The following is a 26,744-nucleotide window of genomic DNA, read 5'->3' on the forward strand; positions in this document are numbered from 1 at the left end:
GAAGCAATTCCTTAATTAAAGATCCCTCTAGTTTGTGTCAAGCTGACAGAAACTAAACCAGGGCACCCGTGTAGATAATACCATGAAGATGGAAGTAACAACGTCCCTGGAAGAAAAGCATTCTCCTTTGACTAGAAAGAGGAGGATCCAAACAAAGAAGATAGAAACGACGATGGTAGAAGGAAGGACATTCAGATCCTTCCGGAAGGACTAGGATTCTATACAACTCAAGTGAGAGGCTTACCTGCCCAGACAAAGCATGCCTTTCCCCTGGGTCCAGACAAAATATTGACAACATCAATTGTCAGCAAGTTTGTAAAGCACCAGGAATTCTCATTTACTGCTGATGACCAGGCAGACGGTATGGCCACTTGAGACATAGCTGAGCATTCTGCTGAGAAACTGTGTATATATTTACACACCACTCAGCAGTCACACTCCTGTTTATCCAGATGAGCTAAAAACATACACCTGTGCCGAAACTGGTACATGGACGCTGATAGAAAGCTGGACTCGTAATTGCTGAGACTTAGGGGACAGCCTAGATAGCTTTCAATTGGTGAACGGGCAAACAAACTTTATTACAATTGCGCAGTGCACTAGAATATTAACCACTGATAGGAAGAAATGAGATTTTCAAGCCAAGAAAAGACATAGAGCCATGCAAGTGGATATGGTTAAATAGAAAAAAACATCTAAAAAAGTATATATACCCGGAGATTCTGTCTCTGAGACATTCTGCAAAAGGCAAAGCAACGGGTGGGCCAATAAAAAAGAAAAGGAGTGTCAGGCATTTAGGAAGAAGATTCAGCTGGGGCGAAGCACGGGGCAGGGGGTTAGGCAGTGGCTATTTTGCATGGTACTATAATGGACATATTTATTTGTTACAACAGAAAATAATGATGGACTGACTTTGTCACAGATGAACGTGGGCGAACCTTGAGACAGTCTATAAGATGAAAAGCAGCCAGATACAGAAGGTCACAGAACATGTGATTCAACTGATGTGAAGTGTGTGCTACTTGAGAGGTTGTAAAAAGTTCTGCTACTAGTAGGAAGAAATGCTGCTGAGGTATTACATACGTGAGGAAAACAGGCATTACTTATCAGAAAACAGTGTGAGAGAAATGCCCGTAAGTAGATTATGACAGGATGGGACCTTTTCTAGCCTCAAGTATGGAAGACTTAACTTGCTGTCTAGCGCAGCTTCCTGAATTCACCCCTCTGCTTGGTGAGTGGAGGGTGTCGTCACTACCTTCATAGCTAGAACACAGAAATGCCCGGACCAACCTATACCTCAAAGCAATTTCTTAAACGAGTTCTGAGTTGTAAAGACAAATGGATGAAATATATAGGTCAAGCTGCTTATAAAAAATAACCTTGACATAGCTAAGGCCCCCCTCTTCAGGTAGGGGGAGGAGACCAAGATCACCAAACCATAGCATTGACTCATCCTAGATGGAGCATTGTAGTTCTCAGGCCACCTGGGCTGCGTTAGACAGATGACAACTACTGACTGTCAGGTAAGCTTTCATGGTTCTTAAACTTGTGGGAGGCTACAGTGAGCACTTGCCAAGCATAAGAACGTGATGAAGAGACACTTAAAGATAAAGGAAAGAGATGATAATATCGGATTAAAAATTAGATGCACAGCAAGTGATGCAAATGATCTCAGTGGTAATCAAACCAATGTAAGTTAAGGCAAAACGAGTATTGATTATAATTTTCATGCAAGATTTTTTTTATATAAAATGAAATACACTGTTGTGTGAGTGGGGGCGAATGAGATTGCCGTTAGTGGGCATGCCAACTGGGAGATTCTTTTTCTGGGGGACCATTTGACTTCAGCTTTTAAGAGTATTTTAGACAGGGGCTGCAGAGATGGCTCAGTAGTAAAGAGCACTAGCTGCTCTTGCAGAGGACCTGAGTTTGATTCCCAGCACCCACATGAAAACCCACAACTGCCTGTCACTCTAATTCCAGAGAACCCAGTGCCCTCATCTGGCCTCTGCTGGCACCAGGCATGTGTGTGGTGCACAGCTATACATGCAGGCAAAATGCTCATATACATACAATGAAATAAAATTGAAATGTTTTAAATGCACGTTTCTTTATCCCTAAACTTTTACTGTGGGACTATACCTTAACAGAACAGCTGTCCAGATGACCAAAGCTGTATTTGTAAGAAACTCCACGATAGATGGTATGTGATAAAAACAACAACAACAACAACAACAAAAAACTTAGAAAATAATGGATAGTCTTTCTTTCCCTAATAGAGTCTACAGAGACAAAGAAAGCAGGTTTCTTTGAACTGATGTGAAAATTTCCAAGATTAAAGCAATGTTGTAGGGAATCACTATGGTATGATTCTATTTGTGGTTATAAACCTGCTCAAATGAGATGCTATATGTTTGAAGTTCATTTATGAAGCCAAGCTACACTGTGATCCAGTAGGACAGAAAATGAAAACATCTGTACAGTTTTTTTCTTTAGAAATCTCTGATATAATTTTTTATCTTACTAATTTTTTACCTTCCATTCTTTCTATTTTTTTCATTTTATTGAATGTGTATGGGTGTTTTGGCCACATGTATGTCTGTATACCATGTGCATGTAGTACCTGAAGAGACCAGAAGAGGGTGTCAGATCCCCTGGGACTGGGCTTAACCGATGTGAACTGTGTGTTGGACATTGAATCCGGGTCCTCTGGAAGAGCCGCCAGCGCTGTTAACCCCTGCGCCATCTCTCCAGCCCCTCAGCATTACATTCTTTAGAATGTTATGAACATATTCTACACGAAAGTGATGTAACTACTTTCATTTTCCATTTTTTTTAACATACTGTACTAGAAGAGTTTATTTAGTATTTAAATTACAACCCTTTAAAACCACCCCTACATCCTAATGAGTGGGTTGGGACTCAGTGAAGCTTTGCCTCCCAGTGTCTGCTCGGAGCGGGAAGAATTCTGAGCATAATTTTCAGCATCGGAACAAAGGACAGTGACGTAATTTCCAAACTGTTCTTGCCCTCCAAGAACGAGGCCCATAAAGGTCCTGGCCCTAGAACCCCCGAAAATCCTCAGTGTGGCCCTTCACCACTCTTTAATGATGTATGATTGGACCCAACCAGACCATGGGGCCTGAACAGCCTTTCTCTGTGGTTTGCGAGTCTGAACGGCTGGCTGCCTCCTGTCTTTCTCTGGTACACTGACAGAAGGCTTTGTGCTCAGATTTCATGCTTATTAATGATATTTTCATGAGTTTCCAGGGCTGATGTGACTCTTTACAGTGTTTAATGACTTTCAGTTAGCTCTCTTTCTGAGTAGGATGCTGTAAAGATTAATTAGCCAGCGTCCACAAAGCGCTTTCAAGCAGAAAAGCGGCACCCAAGGGTGTACAGACTCATTAGCTTCGCCATCATTAAAGCTCTTCGGACCTTTTGGCATTCAGAAACTGGATGGTGAAGGCCAAATTGGGTTTTTTTTTTCTTTTAAATAAGAGAAAGGAGGGAGTTCAAGAAGAGCAGATTAGAGTACAGCCTTGTTGGATTGGGGTCGGGGAGGGGTTGTTTTCCTTTCTTTTGTCGTGCTTTGGAATTGAAAAGATCATCTCTTCTGCCGCTATTCCATTGTTTTAGTATTTTTCTTATTCCCTCTTTTCAAAACTTGCGTTTTGCCTGAATCTCCTACACATTCACTTAAAAACTCTCTAAACTGGGCTGGGACATAAACGTTAGTAGAGTACTTACTTCCTGTGCAGGAAGACCTGAATTTGATCCCAGTATCACATAAAAGCAGGCCAGGAGGTGGAGACAAGAGAATCAGGAGTTCAAGGCTATCCTTACCTATTCAGGGAGTTCCATGCCAGCATGAGCTGTGCATCTCTGTCCCAACAGTGAAAGCAGAAACAGAAACCCTGAGTCATCTCTCATACTGGGAATCCATAGTGCAGTCAAATCTGGTCTCAAGGATCCGGCCTCTAGATCACCACACCGATGATGGACACGGTGCCAGCGCTAAGGAAGGACCTCGAGCAGACCTCAGCGAGACACAGAAGCATAATGCCGTCTCCATCCACAGTAATTATGGGCCAACGCACAGGTCTTCCCCAATGTGTATTTTGGTTATGTCTTGATAGTTACTAGAAGTTGGAAATATGCTAAATCACAAAAGCACTTAATACACCTGGCTTCCCATACATCATCTTAGCAGCACAAAAAGGTTGGCTGTTAACCCCTTCGCTCCTGGGACTGACTGGGAGCTACTGCTCTATGCTATAGCATAGAAAATACAGAGAATATTATGTGAGACATAGCTGGCCTGGGAGAAACTCAAAAGCCAAAGTGGTTCTACTTAATGGGTATAATTTAATTTTTTTCTTTATTTAATCACTTAACAGCCTGATCCTAGCCTCCTCCCTCCTCTCCTCCCTGTCCCATCCTCACTTCCCTTCCTCCATCCCTCCCCTCTCCTTCTCAGAGAAGGAGAGCCCTCCAATGGGTACCACTCCACCCCGGCATCTAAAGTCGCAGCGCAGATAAATGTGTCCTCTCCCACTGAGACCAGACACGTCAGGCTGGCTGCTTAGACCCAGTGAGCTCAGGCTTCAATTGAGAGACTGCTTCAATGAAAAAGAAGAAAGGCAGTTGAGGAGTTCTTCAGACATGGAGCTCAGAGCTCCGTGTATACCTGCACATGCATATAAGCCCCCACCACATGTAACATACATACACAGAGGCTACATACATGTAACATACATACACAGGGGCTTCACACACAAACACAGGCACAGACATTGAGAGAAAGATGGGAAGGGAGTTCAGAAGGAGGGGAAAAGCTTAGAGAGAAGAAGTTGGCATGGCTGTAGTCAACTCTAAACAAACATTGACTGATGATGGCGATGATGATATGCAAAACAAGATAAAACTAAGAAAACAAAAGTAACATGCGCACAAGTAAAAAAAGCATTGAAAGTTACAGTCTTTCAGGGTTTCTGCTTTCTTGGAAGGAGACCAAAGACGAACTAGATTTGGTCAAATTGAACATAAAGTTTTTAATTTAACCAAGAAAATAAAGAATATAATGTGGAAAAGAAAAGTTAGTAGAATAAGAAAGTAAAATCAAGAACAATTGGCTTAATTATAATAAAAAAGACAGATTTATAAATTGATCTTGAAACCCTTACTTTGTAAATATAAAGTAGCTAATTAATGAATGTACAGTTGTAGGAAAAACAAATAAAAAGCATGCAGTCCAAATGGTGTTTGAAGAGATCATTGGTAAAATCCAATGTCCAATGGCAACCCCACACACAGAACTTACAGGTATGGAGTTCCAATGCCTTTCAGTGGGCAGTAGATGCTTGCAGATGTTAATTTTATTATATTTTTATAGTAAACAATTCTCCTCAATTTACAAAAAGGCATCCTTATCTTCCAAGGCTGGTTACTACATAACATTTTTTGAATTGACTTAAGCGGAGGCAATTATTTTGTAAGATTTGATTTTCAAATAATATTTAAAGTGAGCTTTATAATAATAGACTATGTTGCAAAGATGGGTCTAAGATTTTAAAATGCTTGATGTAAAGAAATGCAAATGTAAGGAAGCGTTAAAATCAATATAGTAGTTTATTTTGAGCTATTTATTGTTTTCACCATTGTTTTTTTTTTTGTTTTTGTTTTTTTGTTTTGAGATAGTTCTCAGATGGTGGCCTTGACTTCACAACCCTGTCCCCACATCCCAAGTGCTGATATCGTAGGGGTGATATGTTAAACATGTCTATCCAAAAATAACAGCTTAAGTGTTCCAAATTTTAAAATAGTCATGAACACTTGGATGACACAGATAGATGCGGAGGGCAGGAGCTTAGCTGATGGAGATGGTGGAGAGACAGCAGAACCAGGGTCTCTGTAGGTAATTTGGGGAGTGAGCTGAGATGGGCATGGTCAAGTTTTGCAGAATCTTAGAATGAAGACGATAAAGCCAAGGGCTCAAAACCTAGAAGGTCCTTAACTCCAAACGGAGACTTAGATTTTAGCCCTTATTGTCCACGCAACTGCTACCCAGGTCTCACTATGGCCTTGCTTTGGCTCCACCGTCTCTGTGATCTCTGTTGAAAGAATTCAGACACAGGGTGTGGTGTAGAAGATACAGACTGTAATAAGGTAAAGTGTAGACACTCTCAAGGGGAGCAGGGTAGCAATGGCCAAAGAGAAAACTGTAGAGGAAACATTTTCAAGGGAGAGAGCGGACAATGGCCAGAGAAATCACCGTGCAAACCCACATACTTAAGTAAGCTTTACACACTGTTTCTAAGGTGTCTGGAATGGGCTGCTTCCTGTGGGGTAGTTTTCTTTGCAGGTGATTGACAGGCCCCTTTAGGGAACAGTATGGCTTTGCTCTTTACCAGAAAGCCTCTAAATGTTAGTCTTCTGATCTTTCCTGGTAGTTTAGAATAGCATGTCTCCAGACGCCAGTCTCTGGCCACTAATCAAGTCCTGCAGCTTCATGCGGTTGGAGGTTTTACAAGCTGCTGATTAGGAAGGGGGGTCCACCCTCAGTGACCTTCACACTTGCCCACATCTGACTAACTACCTAGCACCAGCACTGGAGGGGGCTGAGCTACTTAGTAATCATTTGGTGAATATGATTAAGGCTGGTGGAAAGCTGGAAAGGAGTGGGCATGTGCCTTTCTGAGCAGTGTCAGTACAGTGTCTGAGAAGGCAGCCAGGCAGTTCTTGGGAAATTAGGCCGAACCAGAGCTCCCAAGTACAGTGGCTTCTGCTACTTGCTTTGTTTGGATGCTTTGACAGGAGCATCAACTTGACAAATGAGAGTCCACAAAAGATGACAGACAGCCTGGGCGCTTTTGACACTCAAAATACCCTGTTAAATGTTTGATAACTGGTTTATAGTCGCAGATTGTTACCTTTGACCTCTGCTGAATTTGTGTTTCACTGAGATATGGGGTGGGGAGCTGCTTATGTTTGTGTAAACACGTTTCATGAAGGTGACACTTGTTAGCTGTTTCACATGGAGAATTGTGGAGAGGCTTTTCCCGACGTTGTGATGCCATCATTTATCTGTCAGCGCTCAATCAGAAGGACTTTCTAAGACCAGGTGGCATGGACTGAAAAACTAATCCCGCCAGCATGATTTAAGTGTTTTCTGGAAAATACGGCACACAATCCACAAAACAGAACAACAACAAAACAAAATAACTAAGAATTATTTGAAAATTCAAGATTTTCAATTTCCTTCCTTCCTTCCTTCCTTCCTTCCTTCCTTCCTTCCTTCCTTCCATCCTTTCTTTCTCTTTCTTTCAGAAACAAACGTGAATGAAGAGATTTGCCATTAGTTGGCAGTGGACCTTGGGCTGCTCTCCAGCTCTCCAGGCCTGGGGTACACACAGCAAAGCCCTGCTCTCAGTGCCTGACCCACTTCCTACACCGCAGGATTCTTACCCTTGGGCTCTGCTTTGACAGTCCCCTACTTAAAACCATTTCCACGTCCCTACAACCTTGTGTCCCCCCATTTAGCGCATCATCAATGGCCCCTCATTTCTCTTCCGGTTTCTCTGTTATCCACCTTAAGGGTCAGAAGTGTGATCTGACCCTTAAATTGTCACCCAGGGCTGAGGGCTGGGCCTGCTGGTCACCTCTTGTAAAGCTGCGTTCTTTTTCTTCATAAAGATTGCATTCTGGCCTCTTTGACCAGCATCGCGTCTATCAGGGTCAGCTCTTCCTTTAGGATTGGTTTTGATCCATCAGCAGATCACTGAGGGCTGGCTCTCACTAGGATTTGCTTACTTTCCTTCTGCCGGAACCTCCTTGTGCTTCTGCAGCCTCTCAGAGCACATCGAATCCCCTTCTCATCCCAGCACCCGTCCCGTCATGCTGCAGCTAGCTATCACACTATCAAGATGAGAGATACATGTTTCTCCGAGAGGCAGAGTCCGTGAGAAATGAAAAGGGTAGACTCCAGCCTCAAGCAGACTGACTTAAATAAGAAATGTAGCCCCACCACCTACCATCTGGGTGACCTTGTTGATCATTAAGGAATCGGATTCTGTCTACCTGCAAAGTAACGAGTTAGTGGGCCGCAGTCTCGTGCATGCAGGCAAGAGCTACAAGACTCCTGGATCAGGGGCAGACTACTTTGATACTAACAGGAAGTAAAATAGCCATGGCATCAGCATTTGTGCCAGCCTCCTACACTCACAACTGCACACGGAAGGCATTGCTCTGCAGGAGGATGCTCAAACGCAAGGCACCAAATTTATCCCCGTCCGGAGGGAGAAATCATCTTTATTATGCTGGATAGCAAGTCATTCTGCTTTTCGCTAGCCAGGAGACACTTCTCTACCTTCGAAGGGCATTCGCTGTGCCAACATCCTTGACAGAGCAGAGTCTCTGTGAAATGTGCTGACAAGAGAAGGGGTGGAATGGGGAGGAGGAAAGAACCATGGAGAATTGTCCCCTGATAACTTTCTGTAAGCTCATAAACCTCAGGCCCCATCTCAAAAAGTGCAGCTACTGCTATAACGTATATCCTTGTGAGGATCCAAGAGAAATAACTCTTGGAGAAGTCTGAACCTTGTGCCTGACACCCAGAATCGTGCCTGCTGCCTTGTCTATGTCAGTTCCTACTATAAATGATATCTTTTGAGTAAGGTAGAAGCATGTTTATTGAACTCTTAGAAGCTTCTAGCAGATATAATATTACAGCTCATGGATATTTTTAACTAGTTGAGTCACGAAACATTAGAACTAAAAGCTACCATAAACGCGGTATCTTACAGATACGAAAGTAGACTCAGAGGGTTTAAGTGACTTGTTAAATTTCATACAGAAAAGCTATGAAAGGAACAAAAGTAATGTGGCCTAAAATTTAGATTCTCTTAGGGGCTGGGGATATGGCTCAGCAGTTCAGAGCGCTGGCTGCTTTTTCAGAGGTTCTGGTTTAGATTCCCAGCACCCATATAACGATTCACAGCCTCCTGTAACTCCAGAGGATCTGACATGTTCTTCTTATCTTCCTGGGCATCAGGCATGCACTTGGTGTATAAACATGCAGGTAGGCAAACACTCATACACATGAAATAAATCTAGAAACATCTTAGAATTTTAGAGTTTTAAAATCTGGTAGAAAGAGCTCAATATTAGCACCACAAACCAAGTAAAGCAAGGCTTCAGAAAACAGCTCACAAATTCATTCATCTACATTCTTCTTCCTACTTGCTGGACTTACAAACCATCTTAGACTTGGTCCAGAAAGCAAACGTCATCAAAATAAATGGTGGAGAGGAAAACAAGTAATTTTTTTGTGGTTAGATTGAGCCTTTTAAGTTACTGCATATCATATGAGACTGGCTTCATCTATACTGTATCTATTCTCCACTTTACAATTCATCTTTGAGTCTATGTTGAAGATGGAGGATGACCCTGCACTGGGACGAAGTTGTGAATGGGGCCACCAATGGATCAGAGACTGACAGGTGACTTATGCTTGGAGCGGAGAGGGAGCCACCCGCTACATTTACTGTGGTGAATTGAGAATGCAGGAGCACATGCAGTGTTAAATTTTTGTCAAGAAAACCACACCCAGCCATAGCAGACCAAGGAAAGAGTATAGTTTCCTCACCTGGACCTCATAAGATGGTCGACCCCATCACTGCAATGGAGAGAGCCCCGGCCAGCCTGTGATGAGCACGTCAAGGGATGGAAGAAGTCCCGGCTGTTTCAGGAGCTTCAGCCCAGCTCAGTCCCCTGCTAACGAGGCCTCCTCAAACCACTGCTGCCCAACCCATGTTACCTTCATCCACTCTACGTCAGTCTACCTGACCTGGTCCTGCCCTTCCCTTCACGTCGTTCCTACAGCCCAACTTCTGATTCTGGCTCTCCCACTCACAGCTATGGCAGCTTCTGGCTTCTTCTATAGCTCACTTTAATTTGTTATCAGTACAAAGATTCTTAGATCACTATCAGTTTTCCAGTTTTGTCCTCTTTGAAATTCCTCAAAACTCTTGTCTTTTTACACACACACATGCACGCACGTGCACACACAATGTAATGTGTAATATATGGTATGAAAGTTAATATTAGTAATTACATTGGAATAAAGGAACCTGTGCTCGCCCTCTTCAGGGTTATCAAGGGATGTTGGATTATCTGGCAGGCACAATCATCGGAAACACTTACCGTGTGGATTTATTGTTACTCGGTCAATTCTGACATCATGAAAGACACAAATGTGTTCACCTCTTTCTGATGTAGTAGACACACGACAGTGTTTCAGATCCTTCTCTCCTTTATCCACATAATGGCCACCATCTCTATGGCAGAGAAAAATAAAATACAAACCAAACAGGAGACCCCAGCCCCAAACAGGAAGCTACATGGAAACCTGCTCAGTGTATAGTGGATGTTGAAAGCGGTCCCCTTCTGGCCAAAGGCAGGCAAGTTCTGAGGATACCTGGCAGTTTTGTGTGGCCCAGCACCTACTGGTTTACAGGCAGTGTTATTAAAGCATGAGGAGGAGGAGCCAGAAATGGGGAAAGAGGGAAACAGAGATAGCATCCGTTATAGGAGATTCCCTGATGGGATCTATCCTGAAAGATCTGCTTCAGATCAAGCTCACTGGGTGTTGTTGGTTCTGGGTTCTTGGTTTCCCTCCTATTTTGTTTTTTTTTTTCCTCTCTCTTCTGTGAGAATGAGGTCATAGCTTTAGTCATTCTCAGGACTCTGACACTCCTTTAGGGACCCTAGTCCAGAGTGTGGCTAGGTGGACAAAGTTAGGTAACAAATGATAGGGCATCGAATTGTGCTTCATCTTTTATTCCCCTCCAAGTCAGCCTTTATTCCAGGCAACCCCACCACCACCTTTGGGTGCCCCAGAGGTGTCTCACATGTGTGCCTGTGCGGGCTACGCACCACTGGCCATGGCCAGAACCGCTCTGCATGCCTTTGCACCTCTCCACAGCTCTGTGATGGGGTGTGGGACAGAAAAAAACTGATACAAATCATGATGTGCTCACTCTGCTTTAGAGAAGCTCCAGATAAACGTCACTTATTCCTCTCATGCTGTGAAAAGTTCAGGGAACTAGTTACTGGAACATCCCACCAGCCTGGAATCAGATATTTTCTAGAGGTAGGAGTAATCCTCCAACCTTGACCTCCCGTTTAGAAAGACTTTCTCAGGGTCAGGCCCAGCACAGCTGTGCATTCTTCCCACAGGAGACATATTTTTTCTCTCTCTCGGCCCCCGAGCCTTTCCTCAAACAAGTTGAGCAGAACCATGCCAGGTTGTGTTCTTGCCTAATCATACCTACCATAGGTAGCGGATCCAAGCAGATCCACTAGGGCTTGGGACCCTCAGTTCGCACAAGGCCCACCCTAAAAAGCATGCTTAAGTCTGGCAGCTGGCAGGCTCTGCTCAGATGGCCTTCAGAGACAATGTATGTACACAGGGATTCGCTCATGTCCTGCCATACCTTCTAAGTACGTGAATACATGCTTTAAATTCCAGGGACATTGCAGTTCTCTTCATTATTTTTCATTTTTCAGAGTTGGAATACAAGACTTATCAGCCATAGCTTCCATCTAGTAGCTCTCGGAATCTTTGCTCCGCTTGCTCTGTGTTTTCATAGATGTGAATTTCCCAGTTAAAGGCTGGTTTCCACCATCTCAGAGCTAACGCTGAGAAGCGTGGCCCTGAAGCTGGGCGCGGCAACAACTCAGCGCCGGGTCATTTGACTAAAAGGCAAGAACCGCACAGGCAGGAGCTGAGGGCTTGTGTAGGGTGAACGCACTAACGCTCTTAATGTCTCTGTACCCCAGGCTATGCAGATGTACCTGCCCTTCTGCGGAATCGCCATAGCTAATGCTCAGCTCTTCGCTGCCTCGAGGAAAGAATACGAAAGGAGCAGGGTGAGTGGCTTCAAGCTCGCCGGTCTTCCCGGCTTCTGGTGTCACTCCATCTCTCAAAAGTAGCAGATGATTGCTGTATAGCCCTGGGATCTCATTGTTTGTACAAGATGTCCGTGATAGATACAAGTACATACAAATTCGCTGCTGTTGTTTCTGGGAACTAGCACTGGTTTCTTCTAGAAAAGGAAATGACCCTGGCACCTATACCATGTGTCGGCAAATGTATAGCCTGGTGCTTGTAGCTTTGAAACAGCAGCATTTGCCGATAATTGTCTAGTTTGGTTCCTTCAAGAAGCAGAGTTTGCTACAAACATAATTTCGCTCCTCCTTGCAGATTTTGTTTGAAAAGTTTTCTAGAAGAAACAACACATGGTATATAGGACAAGCCACAAAAGAGGCAATGATCTTATACACCTTCAGGACTCATAGAATCAATTTGTAAAATGGACCTAGAAGCTCATATTGCATTAAATTATCACCCAGAGATCAAATTTCACTGCATTTAAATACATGGAGATCATTGTTGTAACCCAGAAATATCCTCAAACAAGAAAATGTTAAAAAGGGGATTAAATCCCCCAGCCAATCAAAAGGATTAAAGTTTGTTCACTGAGCATTATGATAATGACTACTTCATAGAGACAGATGAACACTGCTGCCCACACAGCCATCTTCCTTTAGGCTGGCATAGCTCGTCTTTCCTCTAACTGGCTTTCAATTTCATCTCTAGAACCATGGCTTGCTCATGTATTCCTTTCATTTGTGACTCCAGCAATATGTTCCCATGACTTCCAGAGAGCAGCCTGCTTGTTTTACTTTATCCTACGTTCTCCTCTGTCTTCACGGCCTCTTTTCTCTCTTCCTGCTGCCAACTGCCTCATGTGTCCTTCAGGACACAACTCATCTTTCTTTCTCCACATCCTTGTTCTGGTGCAGGCTTCCAACACATTTTTATACTGTTTGATGATGATCCTCTTGTGCAACTGCCTTATGAATTTCTAAGACTGTTAAGACAGTCTTTTCGTCCTTGTGGATGGCACATCTCTCTTATTCATTGGACACACATATATGTCATGGTTCTCTTGAGACCCTGTCTGTCCTTACAGAACTCGCTAGTCTAGTGAGAACAATAGATAATAGAAAAATCAAAGACAAAAATCACACAGTCAGACAATGATAAACATTATAAATAAGAATAAAGTGAAAAAAAAGGGATGACACCGTTGTGCATTTATTCTGGAAGCTGATGAAATGTATCTATAAGGAAACAATAGAAGCAGAATGAAATGAGAGGCCGAGCCACAGAAGACCCGTGCAGGGTATTCAGACACACCAGTGCAAAGGCCCTGTGTCACTGCATAGGGAGAACAGAGGGATAAAAGGGGCAGATGGAAGACAAGCAAAGATACGAGGTGAGCCAGGACCTAGCGGGCAGAAAGGCCAGTGTGCATGTCAGAAACTGTTGATTTTAAGTGTGATGGAAAGCCATAGGAGATTTTAAGCTGACTCCAATTCATTTTAAAAAGATGGCGACCTGTCCTCCTTGGGACCAGTGAAGGGCTGAGGAGGGTAGAACAGCAAGAAGGAGACTGATGGCTGGGCTCTAGGAGACGAAGTCAAGAGACAAGGGAGCCAGAGATTTCCTCCACATCCGTGATGACAGGCGGGGCTTGCTGAAGTGCGGAACAGAGGAGGCTTTGGGCTTAGGTGCAAGTGTGTGGACAGTAAATGCCTGGAATACGGAGCTAAACCTGAGGGTGTGTAATATTAGGCGGGGAGATTATGTAGAACCAGGAGACCTGCTGAGGTAATTGAGGAAGAATGCGTGGATAAGAGAGAGCTGAGTGGAGGAAGAGCCAAGGGTCAGCTCAGGAGAGGGGTACACCGCTGTTGCCTGCACAGATGGACAGTAAGAAGGAGAGTGTCTACGGCCCCGTTGAGCTGTTTGACCATCCTAGACTTCCTCCCTCTTCCTCCTCTTCTGGAGCTAGCCTTTTTTTTTTTTTTTTTTTTTTCCATTTGTAGAATTTTCGTTAGCAAAGCAGCAATTTTTAATTAGAAAGAATAAAATTACTGTAATGCGATTTGTCAGTGCAAGGCTCTGGGGGCGTTCATTTCCCCTTCGAGAGAAATGTTCTTGAGGAGAGGTCCCAGAGGCTCTTCATGCAATCATCACAAATTGAAAAGTTAAATAATTGTTCTGTTAATATGATCCGTCTGAAGAAATAATCTGAGTGATTAAGGTAATGATGTTTCCCCCTTAATAACAGGGAATTTGTTTGTAATTACTCAGACAATTGTCTCCCTTTGAGGAAATTATTTCTTTTATTTTTTGAGATGATAATTAGATCATTTCCCCTTCTATTTCTTCCCTTCAAACTCTCCCATATATCTCTCCTTGCTGTCTTTCAGATCCATCCCCTCTATTTTTCATTGATTGTTGTTTCATACATCTATGTCTATATACACATATGCATTCCTAAATACATAAACACAGCCTGCTCAGTCTCCACGGTGTCACTTGCACAGACCTTTTCATGGCTGTTTGGAATTGGGTAACCAGTTGTGTGTTCTTCCCAGGTAAGAACTGTCTTCCATTTGATGCCTTTGAACATGAAATTACAGCACATCAACCTCTCACAGTTTGCAGTTCAAATTCCAAAGAGGCTTCTCTCTCTATTCTCCTCCTCCTCCTCCTCCTCCTTCTTCCTCTTCTTCTTCCCCTCTTCTTCTTCCTCGTCTTCCTCTTCTTCCTCTTTCTCTTCCTCTTTTTCTCCTCCTCCTTCTTCCTCTACCTCTTCCTATTCTCCTTCCTCTTCTTTTTCTTCTTCTTCCTCTTCTTCTTCCTCTTCCTCCTCTTCTTCTTTTTCTTCTTCTTCCTCTTCCTCTTTTTCTCCTCCTCCTCTTCTTCCTCTTCTTTCTCTTCTTCCTCCTCCTCCTCCTCCTCCTCTTCTTCTTCTTCTTCTTCTTCTCTCTCTCATTGGTTTTTCCAGACAGGTTTCTCTTGTAGTCCTGGCCTCACTTTGTAGCCCACACATAGAATTTGCAACCTAGTGTTTCCCTTTTCTTTGGGATCAGGGACAGTATGCTCCTTATCCACAGCCACCATCCTTCTTCAAAGAGAACCTGTTCCAGGGACTCTGATCCTTACATGTCTTTTAGCTCATTCACAGGCCTTTTCATCTCAAGCAAGTCAGAGAAGAAATTTTGTTTCAAATTCTTTTGGGGCAAATAGAATACATTCCTAAAGTTGAAAATCAGCCATGCCCCTGGCTGTTGGTCAACACCATGATGAATAAATTCGAGCCTGTGGAGTTTATCCATGGAGTCCTTTCGTGAAAGGTCAGGCAGGCGATTGAACATCTTGCTTGATGCTACCGAATAGAACATGAGCCAGTTCAGCCTGATGGCTCTGAAAGAAGTGTCATTTCTACCACCTGTAAACAGCTGGTTACTCAGCAAGATCTGAAAAAGTCATTAAAATTCCAAACAAATACATTAACTTTGAAGCATAAATTGCAAGCTCCCTTGGATAGAAAGAATAATAGGTCATTGCAACTTGATTTTGAAAATTTTATATATATGTATCGGGGCCTTAGTTAATATTTGCCTGCACGATCCTTTCAGAATTCTGGGAGCGATATGTGTTAGTGAAAATAGGTATAAGTGGAGCCATGAAGCTATTTTTTCTTAATAGTGAAGAAAGGCTGCTTTGGAGTTTTCTGAAATAAATGTGCTCTGGAGAGATCTAAGTACTTATTATTTACAAAATGTCGGGTTTGCACTCAGTCATATTGAAGAAAAACCACTTCAGCGCGTGAAACACCTACATGTCGCCACTACATGGCTGCCGCACGGAACACCTCCATTCTCTGGCTGTAATTTTCAACTTAAGAGCACGTTATAAAAATGAAATTGCAGAGCCCTGCTAGAACAACCACGCATGTTTTAAAAATTGGCCATAGGAAATACTTGTTATTAGGGGAGATGCTTCCTGGAGTTTTGAGGGAAGAAAAGCTGACACACTTCAGCCTTCCACCCCCTAAATGCATCCATCTCTGTCCCCAGGCTTTGCTCGAGGTGGTCAATGACCTCTTTGAAGAACAGACTGACCTGGAAAAGATCGTCAAGAAAATAATGCATCGGGCCCAAACGCTGCTGAAATGCGAACGCTGTTCGGTTTTACTTCTAGAAGACATTGAATCGCCAGTAAGTCACCCTCTTTCTCCGCGTGGAGACAAACAGCAGCGGAGGGAAGTTGAGTTTATCTGGAGCTAAACTTGCGAGCAGCGCAGCTGCGTTCACGCCTTCGGCCGAGACGAGGGAACGTTTTCTAAATGAGAGGTTCTTTCCTTTAGATGTGTTTTCCTTCTTGTCCTCACCCTGGAAACCAGCCCCTTTAAGCAAATGAGACCTTAGAGCTCCCATTCAGTGTCTCCTGTAGATGACGGAGCTTGGGTATGCAATGATTCCCCAGCAGCAGACCACTAAATTAGAAGACAGGGCCAAGCATAGCGCGCCATCTTGTCTGCCCAGCACGGCACACTCCTCTCCTGTGTGCGTGGACTTAGGGCAGGACCAGAGCCAGGTCCCCTTAGCTGCCGGGCAGACTGTCCCTGAGCCCGTTGAGAGGGCTGTGCTCTGCCCTAGGCAGCCTCCAGGGTTTCCAGTTTCTCTCACGGCTGCACCAGCCCAGAGCAGCCCACGCACGGAGGTAGGTGAACCTCACCCCAGAATCTCTTTGTGCTCCAAAATGCAGAAATACGGGGGCCCTGGCCTGGCACATTTTGGTGCTGAGGCCGGCTTTTAGGTTTAGCGCAGACTTTGGGGGCCGTTTGGGAGAAATCAACTGAAAAAAAAAAAAAGAATAATATTGAAAACAATGGTTTTCATCCATCTAAGCAAGCTCGTCAAAGCTAAATGTCTAAACTCAGCAGCAACTTAGTAGCTTTGCTAGGAACTCAGTTTGAAGACCAAGAATTGTTTGGCAATGAAGAGCTCTTTAACATCTCAGAGAATGGTATTTTACTATACCGGATTTAGAAGCCATACTGTCTTTGTCTTACGGTTGTTTTCCTCAAAGAATGAGACTGTGGGGTTAAAACTGCAGTGAGTGTTATGAACGCTGCACAGATTGTTTAGAGTGTATAGACACATATACGTGAAACCTGACAACATGATTTTTAGTTCTGAAAATTGGTACAGGAATGTAAACATGTATTAATAGCAATAAATATTATTAAAACGGTGACAAAGAGAAATAATGAGAGAGATTCTGCCTGAAAAGCTATTTAAATGGTTCTTGAAACTGATCACTCCTTGTAAAAATATATGTGCATGCTCGTGTGTGTGTGTGTGTGTGTGTGTGTGTGTAGCTAAGTAAACAAGGAGCAAAGATTTATTTTATTTTTTCAGGTAAACCAATAGTGCAACCCATTTATTTTTTGAATTTTTATTTTTTATGTTAATTACAGCTTATTTACTTTGTATCCCAGCTGTAGCCCCCTCCCTCATTCCCTCCCAATCTCACCCTCCCTCCCTCATCTCCTCCCTGCCCCTTTCTAAATCCACTGATAGGTGAGGTCCTCCTCCCCTTCCATCTGATCTTAGCTTATCAGGTCTCTTCAGGACTGGCTGCCATGTCCTCCTCTGTGGCCTAGCAAGACTGCTTCTTCCTCAGGGCTGGGGAGGTCAAAGAGCCAGCCACTGAGTTCATGTCAGAGATAGTCCCTGTTCCCCTTACTGAGGGGATACTGAGCTGCCATGGGCTACATCTGAGCAGGGGTTCTAGGTTATATCCATGCATGGCGGGAACAAAGATTTATAAAGGTGTGTGTTTGTGTGACAAAGTTCCCTCTCTCGTGACCCCACCTAACTCCACAGACACCCTGGTGAAAAGTTTCAGGGGAGGAATTATAACAAACACGGAAAGAAATGGCCAAATTCTGGACTTTAAAGCTCCCAAATGGAGCTTAAAATCTTGTAGTCATTTTATTCTAAAACATTAAAACTCAGAGCAGGAAGAATGCTTGGTCGATAAACTGCTTCTCTTGACTGAATGAGAACCTGAGTTTGATCTGCTGCGGGTCTCACACACACACAAAATGCCAGGACCGGTGGCTTGCACTTGTGCTCTCAGTCCTGTGGAGGCAGACTCGAGAATCTCTGGGGTCCGCTGAGCAGGCCAGCCTCTTTGGCAAGCTCCAGGTCAGTGAGAGTTGTGTCTCAAAGAAAAAATATGTATGAACAAGAGCTGATCCTATCCACTACTTAACAGGCGTGTGCGCGTACACGCACATAAACAACAACATGGCAAAACAGTAAACATTTTCATTGGAAAGATCCAGGATTTTCTGATCTAAGGCTAAATGAATCATAACTAAAGAATGAAAAAAGCAAGAGATTAGGAAAAGAACAGATGAAGCCCCAGAAGACCCTGCTTGAGCCAGTGAGACTGGAGGAGGGTGATGTGTGTAGTGAGTCTTCCTCACATGTCCCATGTCCCCAGGTCTTCCTCAGGTCGCCCCCTATTTAGTGCTGGTGGAGGGGGGAGTAGAGATGATGGCTAGAAGTGTCTCCAGGCACATGATCAGGAAAGGGCAGAGAGCTGTCGGTGTTAGTGGAAGGCAGGAGGCAGTGAGTGCCCTAGAGGCTTTGTAAAGCCTCCGAGAAGCACAAAAAACAGATGTGATTCCCCCCCTTCCCCCGTGCACCTCACAGATGCTAACACGGAAGCCTGGCACCTGAAGCAGGCTTCTTCCTGGTCAGGCTGGAGGAGGTGGGGCCTACATCCTGGACTGTGGGACCAGGGAGGACTGTGTTGGGACCAGTGAAGGGTCATACTCCTTGTGAACAAGGAGGAAATCTAGAGCAGCGGTTTCTCTCCAGAGCACCCCGGAAGGTCGCAGGTCACATGCCAACATTTCCAGGTCTGAGTTTAAATCTGACATTACAGAGAGAACCTGACATGGCTGCCTTTAACTGTGATATTCTCTTTTGTTTCCTGTCAAAATAAGCAGAATTGAGGCTCAAGAAGAGAGTCGGTTGACTTACAGAAAAAAAAAAAATGTTTGGTTACTTTTTGTACAGTTGTATCTGTGGCCTTTGGCCAATATACAAATTCTATTCTCTAGTTAATCAGTCATCTTGCATTTGATTCACCTAGATAACAAAAGAAACACTTTATACAGGGCTGGAGAATGATAGGTTAATTTGAAGATTTTGGCAATTTGGGGTGAAATATAAAATAAGTTAGGTTCCTAGTCTAAACTTGTTTTAATTTTATAAGAAAAAGAATAATTCATTGAGCATATTAAATAAATGCAGGTTCACTTAAGCTTAGTTCGGGAGGGAACCAATACCTTGTTAGAACAGGTATGTGAAGTATTTGAGAAGACAAATTGGATTTTGAGGCTGTACCCAAAGCTTGTTAGAGACAAATCAAGGCCACAAACTAGACTGCCAGGTTGCCTTTTGCATTGGAGAGAACTCACTTATATCTCTCTGAGAGAGAAAGTTACTTCAGTAAAGCTACACACTTCTGTCGGTAGTAACCAGTGAGTAGAACTGAGTTGATTTCCCGAACCAGGAGCTAGCAGCTTTTTTCTATAGTACCTTAGATTTTCCAGGTTATGTAATCTCTGGTACGTTTACTCAACTCTGCCTCTACAGCATGAAATCAGTCACAGAGAATAAATTAGAATGTGCGTGGCTATGTGCCAGTAAAGCTTGATTTATACAAATGAGTGGTAATTCAAGCTTGGCTTGCATGTGGTAGACTCCTGTTTTAAAGAATCTCCCCTACCATGATTAATGAAAATTAGCATATAATGAAGAGTATAGGATGTCTGCAAAGATGCCATAAAATGAATATGAAAACCAAAGGCTGGATACAGAGCACATCCCAGAAACATTAATAAAGGTTTTTCATGAAATGAGATTAAAGATGATATAATGTGTCTGGAAAAATAAGTGTTCAAAAAGAAGCTACAGAGAAGTAAAAAATGTGTGAGATGGAAGAATCAGAGAGGGAGGAGGAAGAAGGAAGGAGAGAGGGAAAAGAAAGGAGAAAAGGGAAGGCAGAAGGAAAGAAGGGAGGAAGGGGGAGGAAGAGAAGGAGCGGGAGAAGAGAGATAGAACACTTCGTTAGCAGAGCTTGGAAGAAGAAAATGTGAAACCATACAGAAATGGATATTACATTTTTAGAAAGCAAGAAAGAAAATAAAAGACAGCTCTAAATGCTTTAAGGAGCATGAAGAAAAAAATTGAAAATGAAATGGAAAAAAGTAAATGATAAAAAAAGAGAGAGACTGATAAGAATGGAATCATAATGAAAGTTCAAAATAAGGATAATTCGGTATCTCTGAAGAGAACATGACAAATGGAACAGGAAAAGGCTTTCAGAATTTATAACTCTAGGACATTTTATTGAAATAAAGTCAAAGTTGGATTTACAGATTGAAAGAACACTATTCAGAAGTCAGTACTCAGTGCTCAGCACAGAAATACATTTGATGCTAATGGAATTTAAAGATAGGAAAAAATATCAAGTCTGTGGGCATCTAGGCAGAAACTCGTGACACTTGGGGAAGAAGCTTCGCCGTGTTAGACTTCTCAGTTGCATTCCCCCAGTGCTAGAAGGCAGCGGAGCCATTTCCAACCAATCCTCAGGGGGAAAATGTGGCCCTGCAACTTAAAATCCAGGCAAATTCATATGCAATTATTTAATCACAGGTGGTAGATCCTTTCAAATGCAAGCAAGAGTGTAGGAAGTACAGTTCTAAGAGCCTGGAAAACGTGGGCAGCTGAAACCTTGCCATGCAAGGGATGAATGCCAAGATAAATAAGCACAGCATCAAGGCCTCAGTGTGCCTGAATGTGCGACTCAGGCTAAAGCTGGAGACCTGAACTTCAGAAACAGTCATGAGCCTTATATTATCAACTGCAGCCGTGGTGTTGCTTCCTGCCCTTCAGGGGCATGGCCAGGCAGCGGGCCGAGTTATGAAGGAGCACACTGTCCTGGGGGAGAGTGGCCCCTTTGTGCTTTGAATGTGGAATGTCCCCATAGGCTCATGTGCTCAAACACCCCTTCCTCTGTCTGCTGCTGGCCCTGTTTGGGAAGGCTGAGGAACCTTGAGGAAGTCCAGCCTTCCTGGAGGAAGTCAGTCATGGGAAGCAGGTCTTCATAGCTCAGCATCACTTCCTGTTCACCCTTGGCTTCCTGACTGTGAATTCAGAGTAACCTGTCCGCCTCTCCCTCCTGCCAGGATGCCTTCTCCGCCTGATGCCAGGGCTTCCCCGCCACGATGGGCTATGTCCCCTCACACTTTAAGCCAAAATAAATTCTTGTCAGCTATTTTGTCACAGCAATGGGGGAAAAAAGTCAGCAGCACAGTCTCTTTCCCACTAAGTGGTGTTAAGCCTAGCACTTGTCTGGAGAGAGATACTACTGTGTCATCTCCCAAATGTGCAGGCCAATTCTGACAAGTGGTCTGGGTAAAGAGAGGCCAATGCCTCGCAGTCCTGAGCCACTCAAGGCTGTTGGCACCCCTCCCCCGCAACCCCCCGCCCTGGCCTCACATGCAAACAGCTTCTCAACTGGTATCTGTGGTTTTGTGTGTTAGTATAATTTTAATGTGTCATGCTAATCAGTCTCCCTTTTTTATTTGTGCTTTAAGGTTTTGTTATAAAAATCTTTGTTTCCAGTCACAGAGTGGTACACACAGACACAAACACACATACACACACACACACACACACACACACACACACACACTTGGTATTTATATCTATCTGGCATTGATTGCCTTTGAGGCTGAGTCTCACTGTGTAGCCAAGGTTGGCCTCACACTTTTGATCCCCCTGTCTGAATCTCCCCAATAGAATTGATTTTTTTTTTTTTTGGTGGTGGTGGTACACGTAAAGTTAGTTCTCTCTCTCTCCCTCTCTTTCTCCCTGTGTGTGTGTGTGTGTGTCTCTGTGTGTGTGCATATGTGCATGCGTGTATGCACTCTTGTGTGTATAAAACCTTGTCTTGGAACTATTTCCCCCTAACTTGTAGGTACATTTGTATTATGGTAAGTGCCTTTGTTTGCCTGGCTCTGTTTCTGTGCTCATGGCATTGTTCTTTGGGGCGGTTTGTCTACCTCTGCAATGAAAGCACACAGTCTTGATTGCTACCATTTTACAAGTTTGGTATTGGATAGAATAAGTCTCTCTGTTGTTCAGTTTTAAAGCTGTCACCTCACTATATCCCAGGAGAGGAAACCCGTCTTCACAAACTTACCCTCTGTCGCAGTCTCTCCTAACAGGGGCTGCTTGAGTCTGCAGTCATGGTCTTTGGGCATTCAGGTGTAAGCTGATAACTTCACTGAGTACCAAAAATAGAAACGATGGATGTCTTTCTAGATAGTCACATGCCAAAATTAATTTCTCACTGCCTTTTGCTTCTCCTAAGTGTTTCAGTCAGTTGATTTTAAGTGACTTTGTCAATGGCTTTTTCTATGAAAACAAAACAAAACAAACAAAGCCCTTAGGTGGACACTGCTGTCACCACCAGGAAATGCTTAGTCTTTTGACGCGAATAGAGTCAGCTTACTGATGATATTCCATCCTGGAAACCATCTAAGCGATTCCTGTCACTTCTCTTAGCTCCTTCCAGCTCATGCACTTTCTATTGTCTGTGTCTTTTAGAGCTCGGGCAAGGAAAGTGAATGTAGAAATGTAGGTCCCGGGCATCCCAGTTCTGCTATTTCCCAGTGTTCTCTCTGTAATGATCGTCCTGATGGCTGGGAGCTATTTCCTCGTCCAGTATGCTCATGGGTGCCCATAGCTAAGCCTGTGGCCTCAAGGCTACTTTCTGGAGCTTACTTAACGAAGCAGAGGTAGCCAGGAACACTGGATTTCTAACATGAGTCCTAACTTCTTGGCCTTTGTGTGCGTAAACTCGCAGTGAAGCCTATGTCTGGGAGACGTTCCCATGTCCTACGTCTGAGGGGAAGTGAAAGGTGATGAGTGTCGTCCAGTTGTTCTGAACCTGCCTGTGAGTCTGCCTCTCCTTCATAAGTGGGCTATAAACACCGCTTCAGGCTTCCTTTTCCATCACTGTCTTTCTATTTCCCTTTCTTTAATGTTCCTTCTATGAGGAAGCCAACTTAAGTTTTGTTTTATTTTTTTTTCAAGTTTTTTTTTTAGAGTACAAAATGAAATATATATATATATATATATGTATGTGTATATATATTTATATTTAAATAGTCTGATAAACTCCTAAATAGCATTTTCCCATAAACATGCACAAATATTCAATCTCTACTACTAATGCATCACATTAACTATTCAAGTATTCACTTTCTTTACTGGGAATCAAATGTGCATTCTTTTGAGCTACAAACAACCTTAACTCAACTTTGTTATAAGTATCCATTAATATAGTAACTCAACTCACACATTGGCCACTACTGAACCCAAGTCCCTGCTGAGCGTCTCTGCCATGTCCTGTCCCAAGCGTCTCTAGATTTTTTCCTCAGCAGTTAGTAGAATCATCTTGCCACAGAGCAGTTTCTAGGTTTTCCCTCCCCTTCTGTATCCGTTCATCTCCATGTTCTCTTGTGTGTGTGTTCATTTCTAGTTCTCCCCCCTCGTGCTGTCTCTACTAACCTCTCACCTGGGGTTGCCCCCTGACTCCCACCTTCATCTGCGAACACTGAATTCTCTTTAATCGGTTATGGATACGGCTTCTACTTATCTTTCTAATCATGCACATACTTTCCCTAGGCTTTATTTATTTAATTTTGTGGTTGTCTGTTGCGTAGGCAATAGTGTTCATATACTAGCATTCAAGGCTCACCACTTCTGTTTCTGGGTTAACCTTTGGTTTTCCTCTCTGGGGCCAGCCTTGTTCTAGCCCGCTCCTCCACAAGACTCCGAGCTCCACCTGTTGTTTGGCTGTGTTGTTTGGACACATCTGTGTCCATCAGCTGCTGGATGACGCCTCTCAGAAGACAGTTCTGCTAGGCTCCTGCCTGCAAGCAGAGCAGAGGATCATTAACAGTGTCGAGGGTTCACTCTCTCCCATGGGATGGGTCTCAAGTTGGGCCAGTCATCCGTTGACCATTCCCTCAATCTCTGCTCCATCTTTATCCCTGCACATCTTGTAGGCTGGACAAATTTTGGGCTGAAGGTTTTATGGGTGGTTGGTGTCACCTTGCCTCCACTGGAAGTCCCACCTGGCTATAGGAGGTGGCAACTTCAGGCTCCATAACCCCTGCTGCTAGGAGTCTCAAACTAGGGTCACCCCCATAGACTTCAGGGAGCCTCCCCTGTCCCAGAGATGCACCTACCAATTTTCAGTCTCTCTCCAGGTCCTCTCCCCAACCTCCAAGCTTTCTGTTTTGTTTGTTTTGGGGGAGGGGATGTTTGTTTTTGTTTTGTTTTGTTTTGTTTTGGGGTTGTTTGGAATTCTCTCTGTAGACCAGGCCGACCTCAAACTCACAGAGATCTGCCTGCCTCTGCCTCCCATCTGCTGGGATTCAAGGTGTGCACCACCACTGCCTGACAACAAAAAATTTTAAATAGGTGATTACTTAGTTGTAATTTTCTTTTTGGTGGCAGCTATATCTGCTCGTTTTTGAAAGTTGTTTTTAAATGAAAAGAACAGAGAGGAGCCAGAGTAACTACCACTTGAGTAATATCCAAATCAAAACGACTTCTCTCCACGGAGCTTTTCCAAAGAACAACAGGGGTTATCTTGCTTACTTCATTTGGCATCTGCAGTTTTCCCGGGGTGTACTTGCCAGGCTGATCAATGTCACGAGGAACTTGAAGCCACTTTCACTGATCTAGAAGTCGCTGCTGGTAATTTTCCCTTAGAAAACTCTATTCATGCACAAGAGTGCATAGCCTTAATCTATTCATTTTGTACTCACATAACAAAATCAGAATTGAGTTTGTGCAGCAAATTCTATAAAATAAATGAAAATTTTATTATAGAATAATAAAATTTATTCTATAAAATAAATTCTATAAAATAAATGAGATTCGGAATTTGCTCAAATCATGAATACAGTGTGAATTCTGTTCTCTTTAGTTTGTAGTTTCATCTGTTGCTTTTTGGTTATGATTGCTGCAGCTTTGGGTATTTGATCACAAACAATTATCACAAACAATTATTTCAATGTATCTCTCCCTCTCCCTCCCCCCTCTCTCTCCCTTCCCTTCTCCTCTCCCTGTCTCCCACCACCAACTCTGTCTCCAAGGTCTCTTTGTTGCCCAGGCTGGTCTAGATCTTCTGCCTCAGTCTCCTAGTGCTGGTATCACAGATGTGTACCACTAGTCAGGGATCCCCAAATATTTACTAGGTAAATATTTACAGAAAATAAATTTGGCAATCTTTGCTATAGAGCAGTGGTTCTCAACCTGTGAGTTACGACCTCTTTGGGATAACCCAAGACCATTGGAAAACACAGATATTTACATTATTATTCAGAACAATAGCAAAATTACAGTTACGGAATATCGACAAAATAATTTTATGGTTGAGGCCCACTACAACACTGAGGAACTGTATTAGAGGGTCGCAGTGTCAGAAAGGTTGAGAACCGCCAGTCTAGAGCCATGTTATCACCTCAGAATTGCTAAAGGATAATGATAAGTTAATTAATAATAAATAAATGTAATTGATCTATAATTCAGAAAGGGGAGTTCCTGGAGTTATAATCTTCTAGAGAAGCACTGTAATGATAGAAAGTTTAGGTACCAAGGCAAGCAGCAGGGACACACACATGTCCTGGTTGCCACAAGACAATCACTTTTTAATTAAGCCATGCTGTGACAATAACAACGATTTCTTTCACTCCCACAAGCATCTCTAATAATAAATTCACGTCTTTATGCTTTAAAACAAATCTATTCAAAGTATAGTGACTTCATTAATGTGAGTAACAGAAGGTTGGAGAAACTGGTTCTTAAACAGAGACTATGCTAGCTAGTTTTTATGTCAACTTCACACAAGCTAGGGTCATCTGGGAAGATGGAACCTCAATTGAGAAAATGCCTCTATCAGATTGGCCCTGAGCAGGTGGTTCTGGGGTGTATAAGGAAGCAGACTGAGTAGGCCTTGAAGAGCAAGCCAGTCAGCGATCTTCTATGGCCTCTGCTTCAGTTCCTGCCTCCAGATTTGTGCCTTGAGTTCCTGCCCTGACTTCCCTCAGTGAGGAAATCTGGCCTGAGAGTTTTAGGTTGAAATAAAGCTTTTCCTCCCCAGGTGACTTTTGGTCATGGTGTTTTATCACAGGAATTGAAATCCTAAGACAGGCATTGAAAGAAAAGAATGGCTACATTACACAGATGTCTGTGTGTGTGTGTATGAGAGAGAGAGAGAGAGAGAGAGAGAGAGAGTAAGAGAGAGTAAGAGAGATTACTGTCATCAGAGTCAATGCAGCCAGAAGCACTGGGCTTTGATTTCCTACTGCACAGCAATCATACCATTTTCTTCTTGCATATTACTTATTTGCATTGCTGTCAGTATTTCCAAAGTTAACACCTTCCCTGATGGAACTTTTAATGGTTGGTAAGTAGTAAAATTAAGCCATAGATTTTTGTTACTGATATTAGAAGATTCAAACATATTTATTGGGTCAGAAAATGAAGAGACATATTCTTCTTAATTTCTAAAACCAGAAACAATTGGTAATGTTATATTAATTTCTTATTTGATTAATATATATGATACCAAGCCAAATTACTTTAAGTCTGTATTTATTCATATTTGGACATAGAATATATTCAACAAATAATTGTGAAATGAATATTTA

At 43.1% G+C, this 26,744-nt stretch overlaps 1 protein-coding gene across 1 annotated transcript in view; it reads left to right on the forward strand.

Moving 5' to 3' along the window:
* Pde11a (phosphodiesterase 11A) overlaps positions 1-26,744 on the forward strand; it is a 324,698-nt gene that overhangs the window by 102,131 nt on the left and 195,823 nt on the right. Inside the window, exons 3-4 of the mRNA XM_060390423.1 lie at positions 11,842-11,931; positions 16,000-16,140. Of these exons, the coding sequence (XP_060246406.1) occupies positions 11,842-11,931; positions 16,000-16,140 (231 nt within the window). The remainder of the gene's footprint in view (positions 1-11,841; positions 11,932-15,999; positions 16,141-26,744) is intronic.

The sequence above is a fragment of the Meriones unguiculatus genome, chromosome 8, assembly GCF_030254825.1.
Source record: "Meriones unguiculatus strain TT.TT164.6M chromosome 8, Bangor_MerUng_6.1, whole genome shotgun sequence".
NCBI lineage: Eukaryota > Metazoa > Chordata > Mammalia > Rodentia > Muridae > Meriones > Meriones unguiculatus.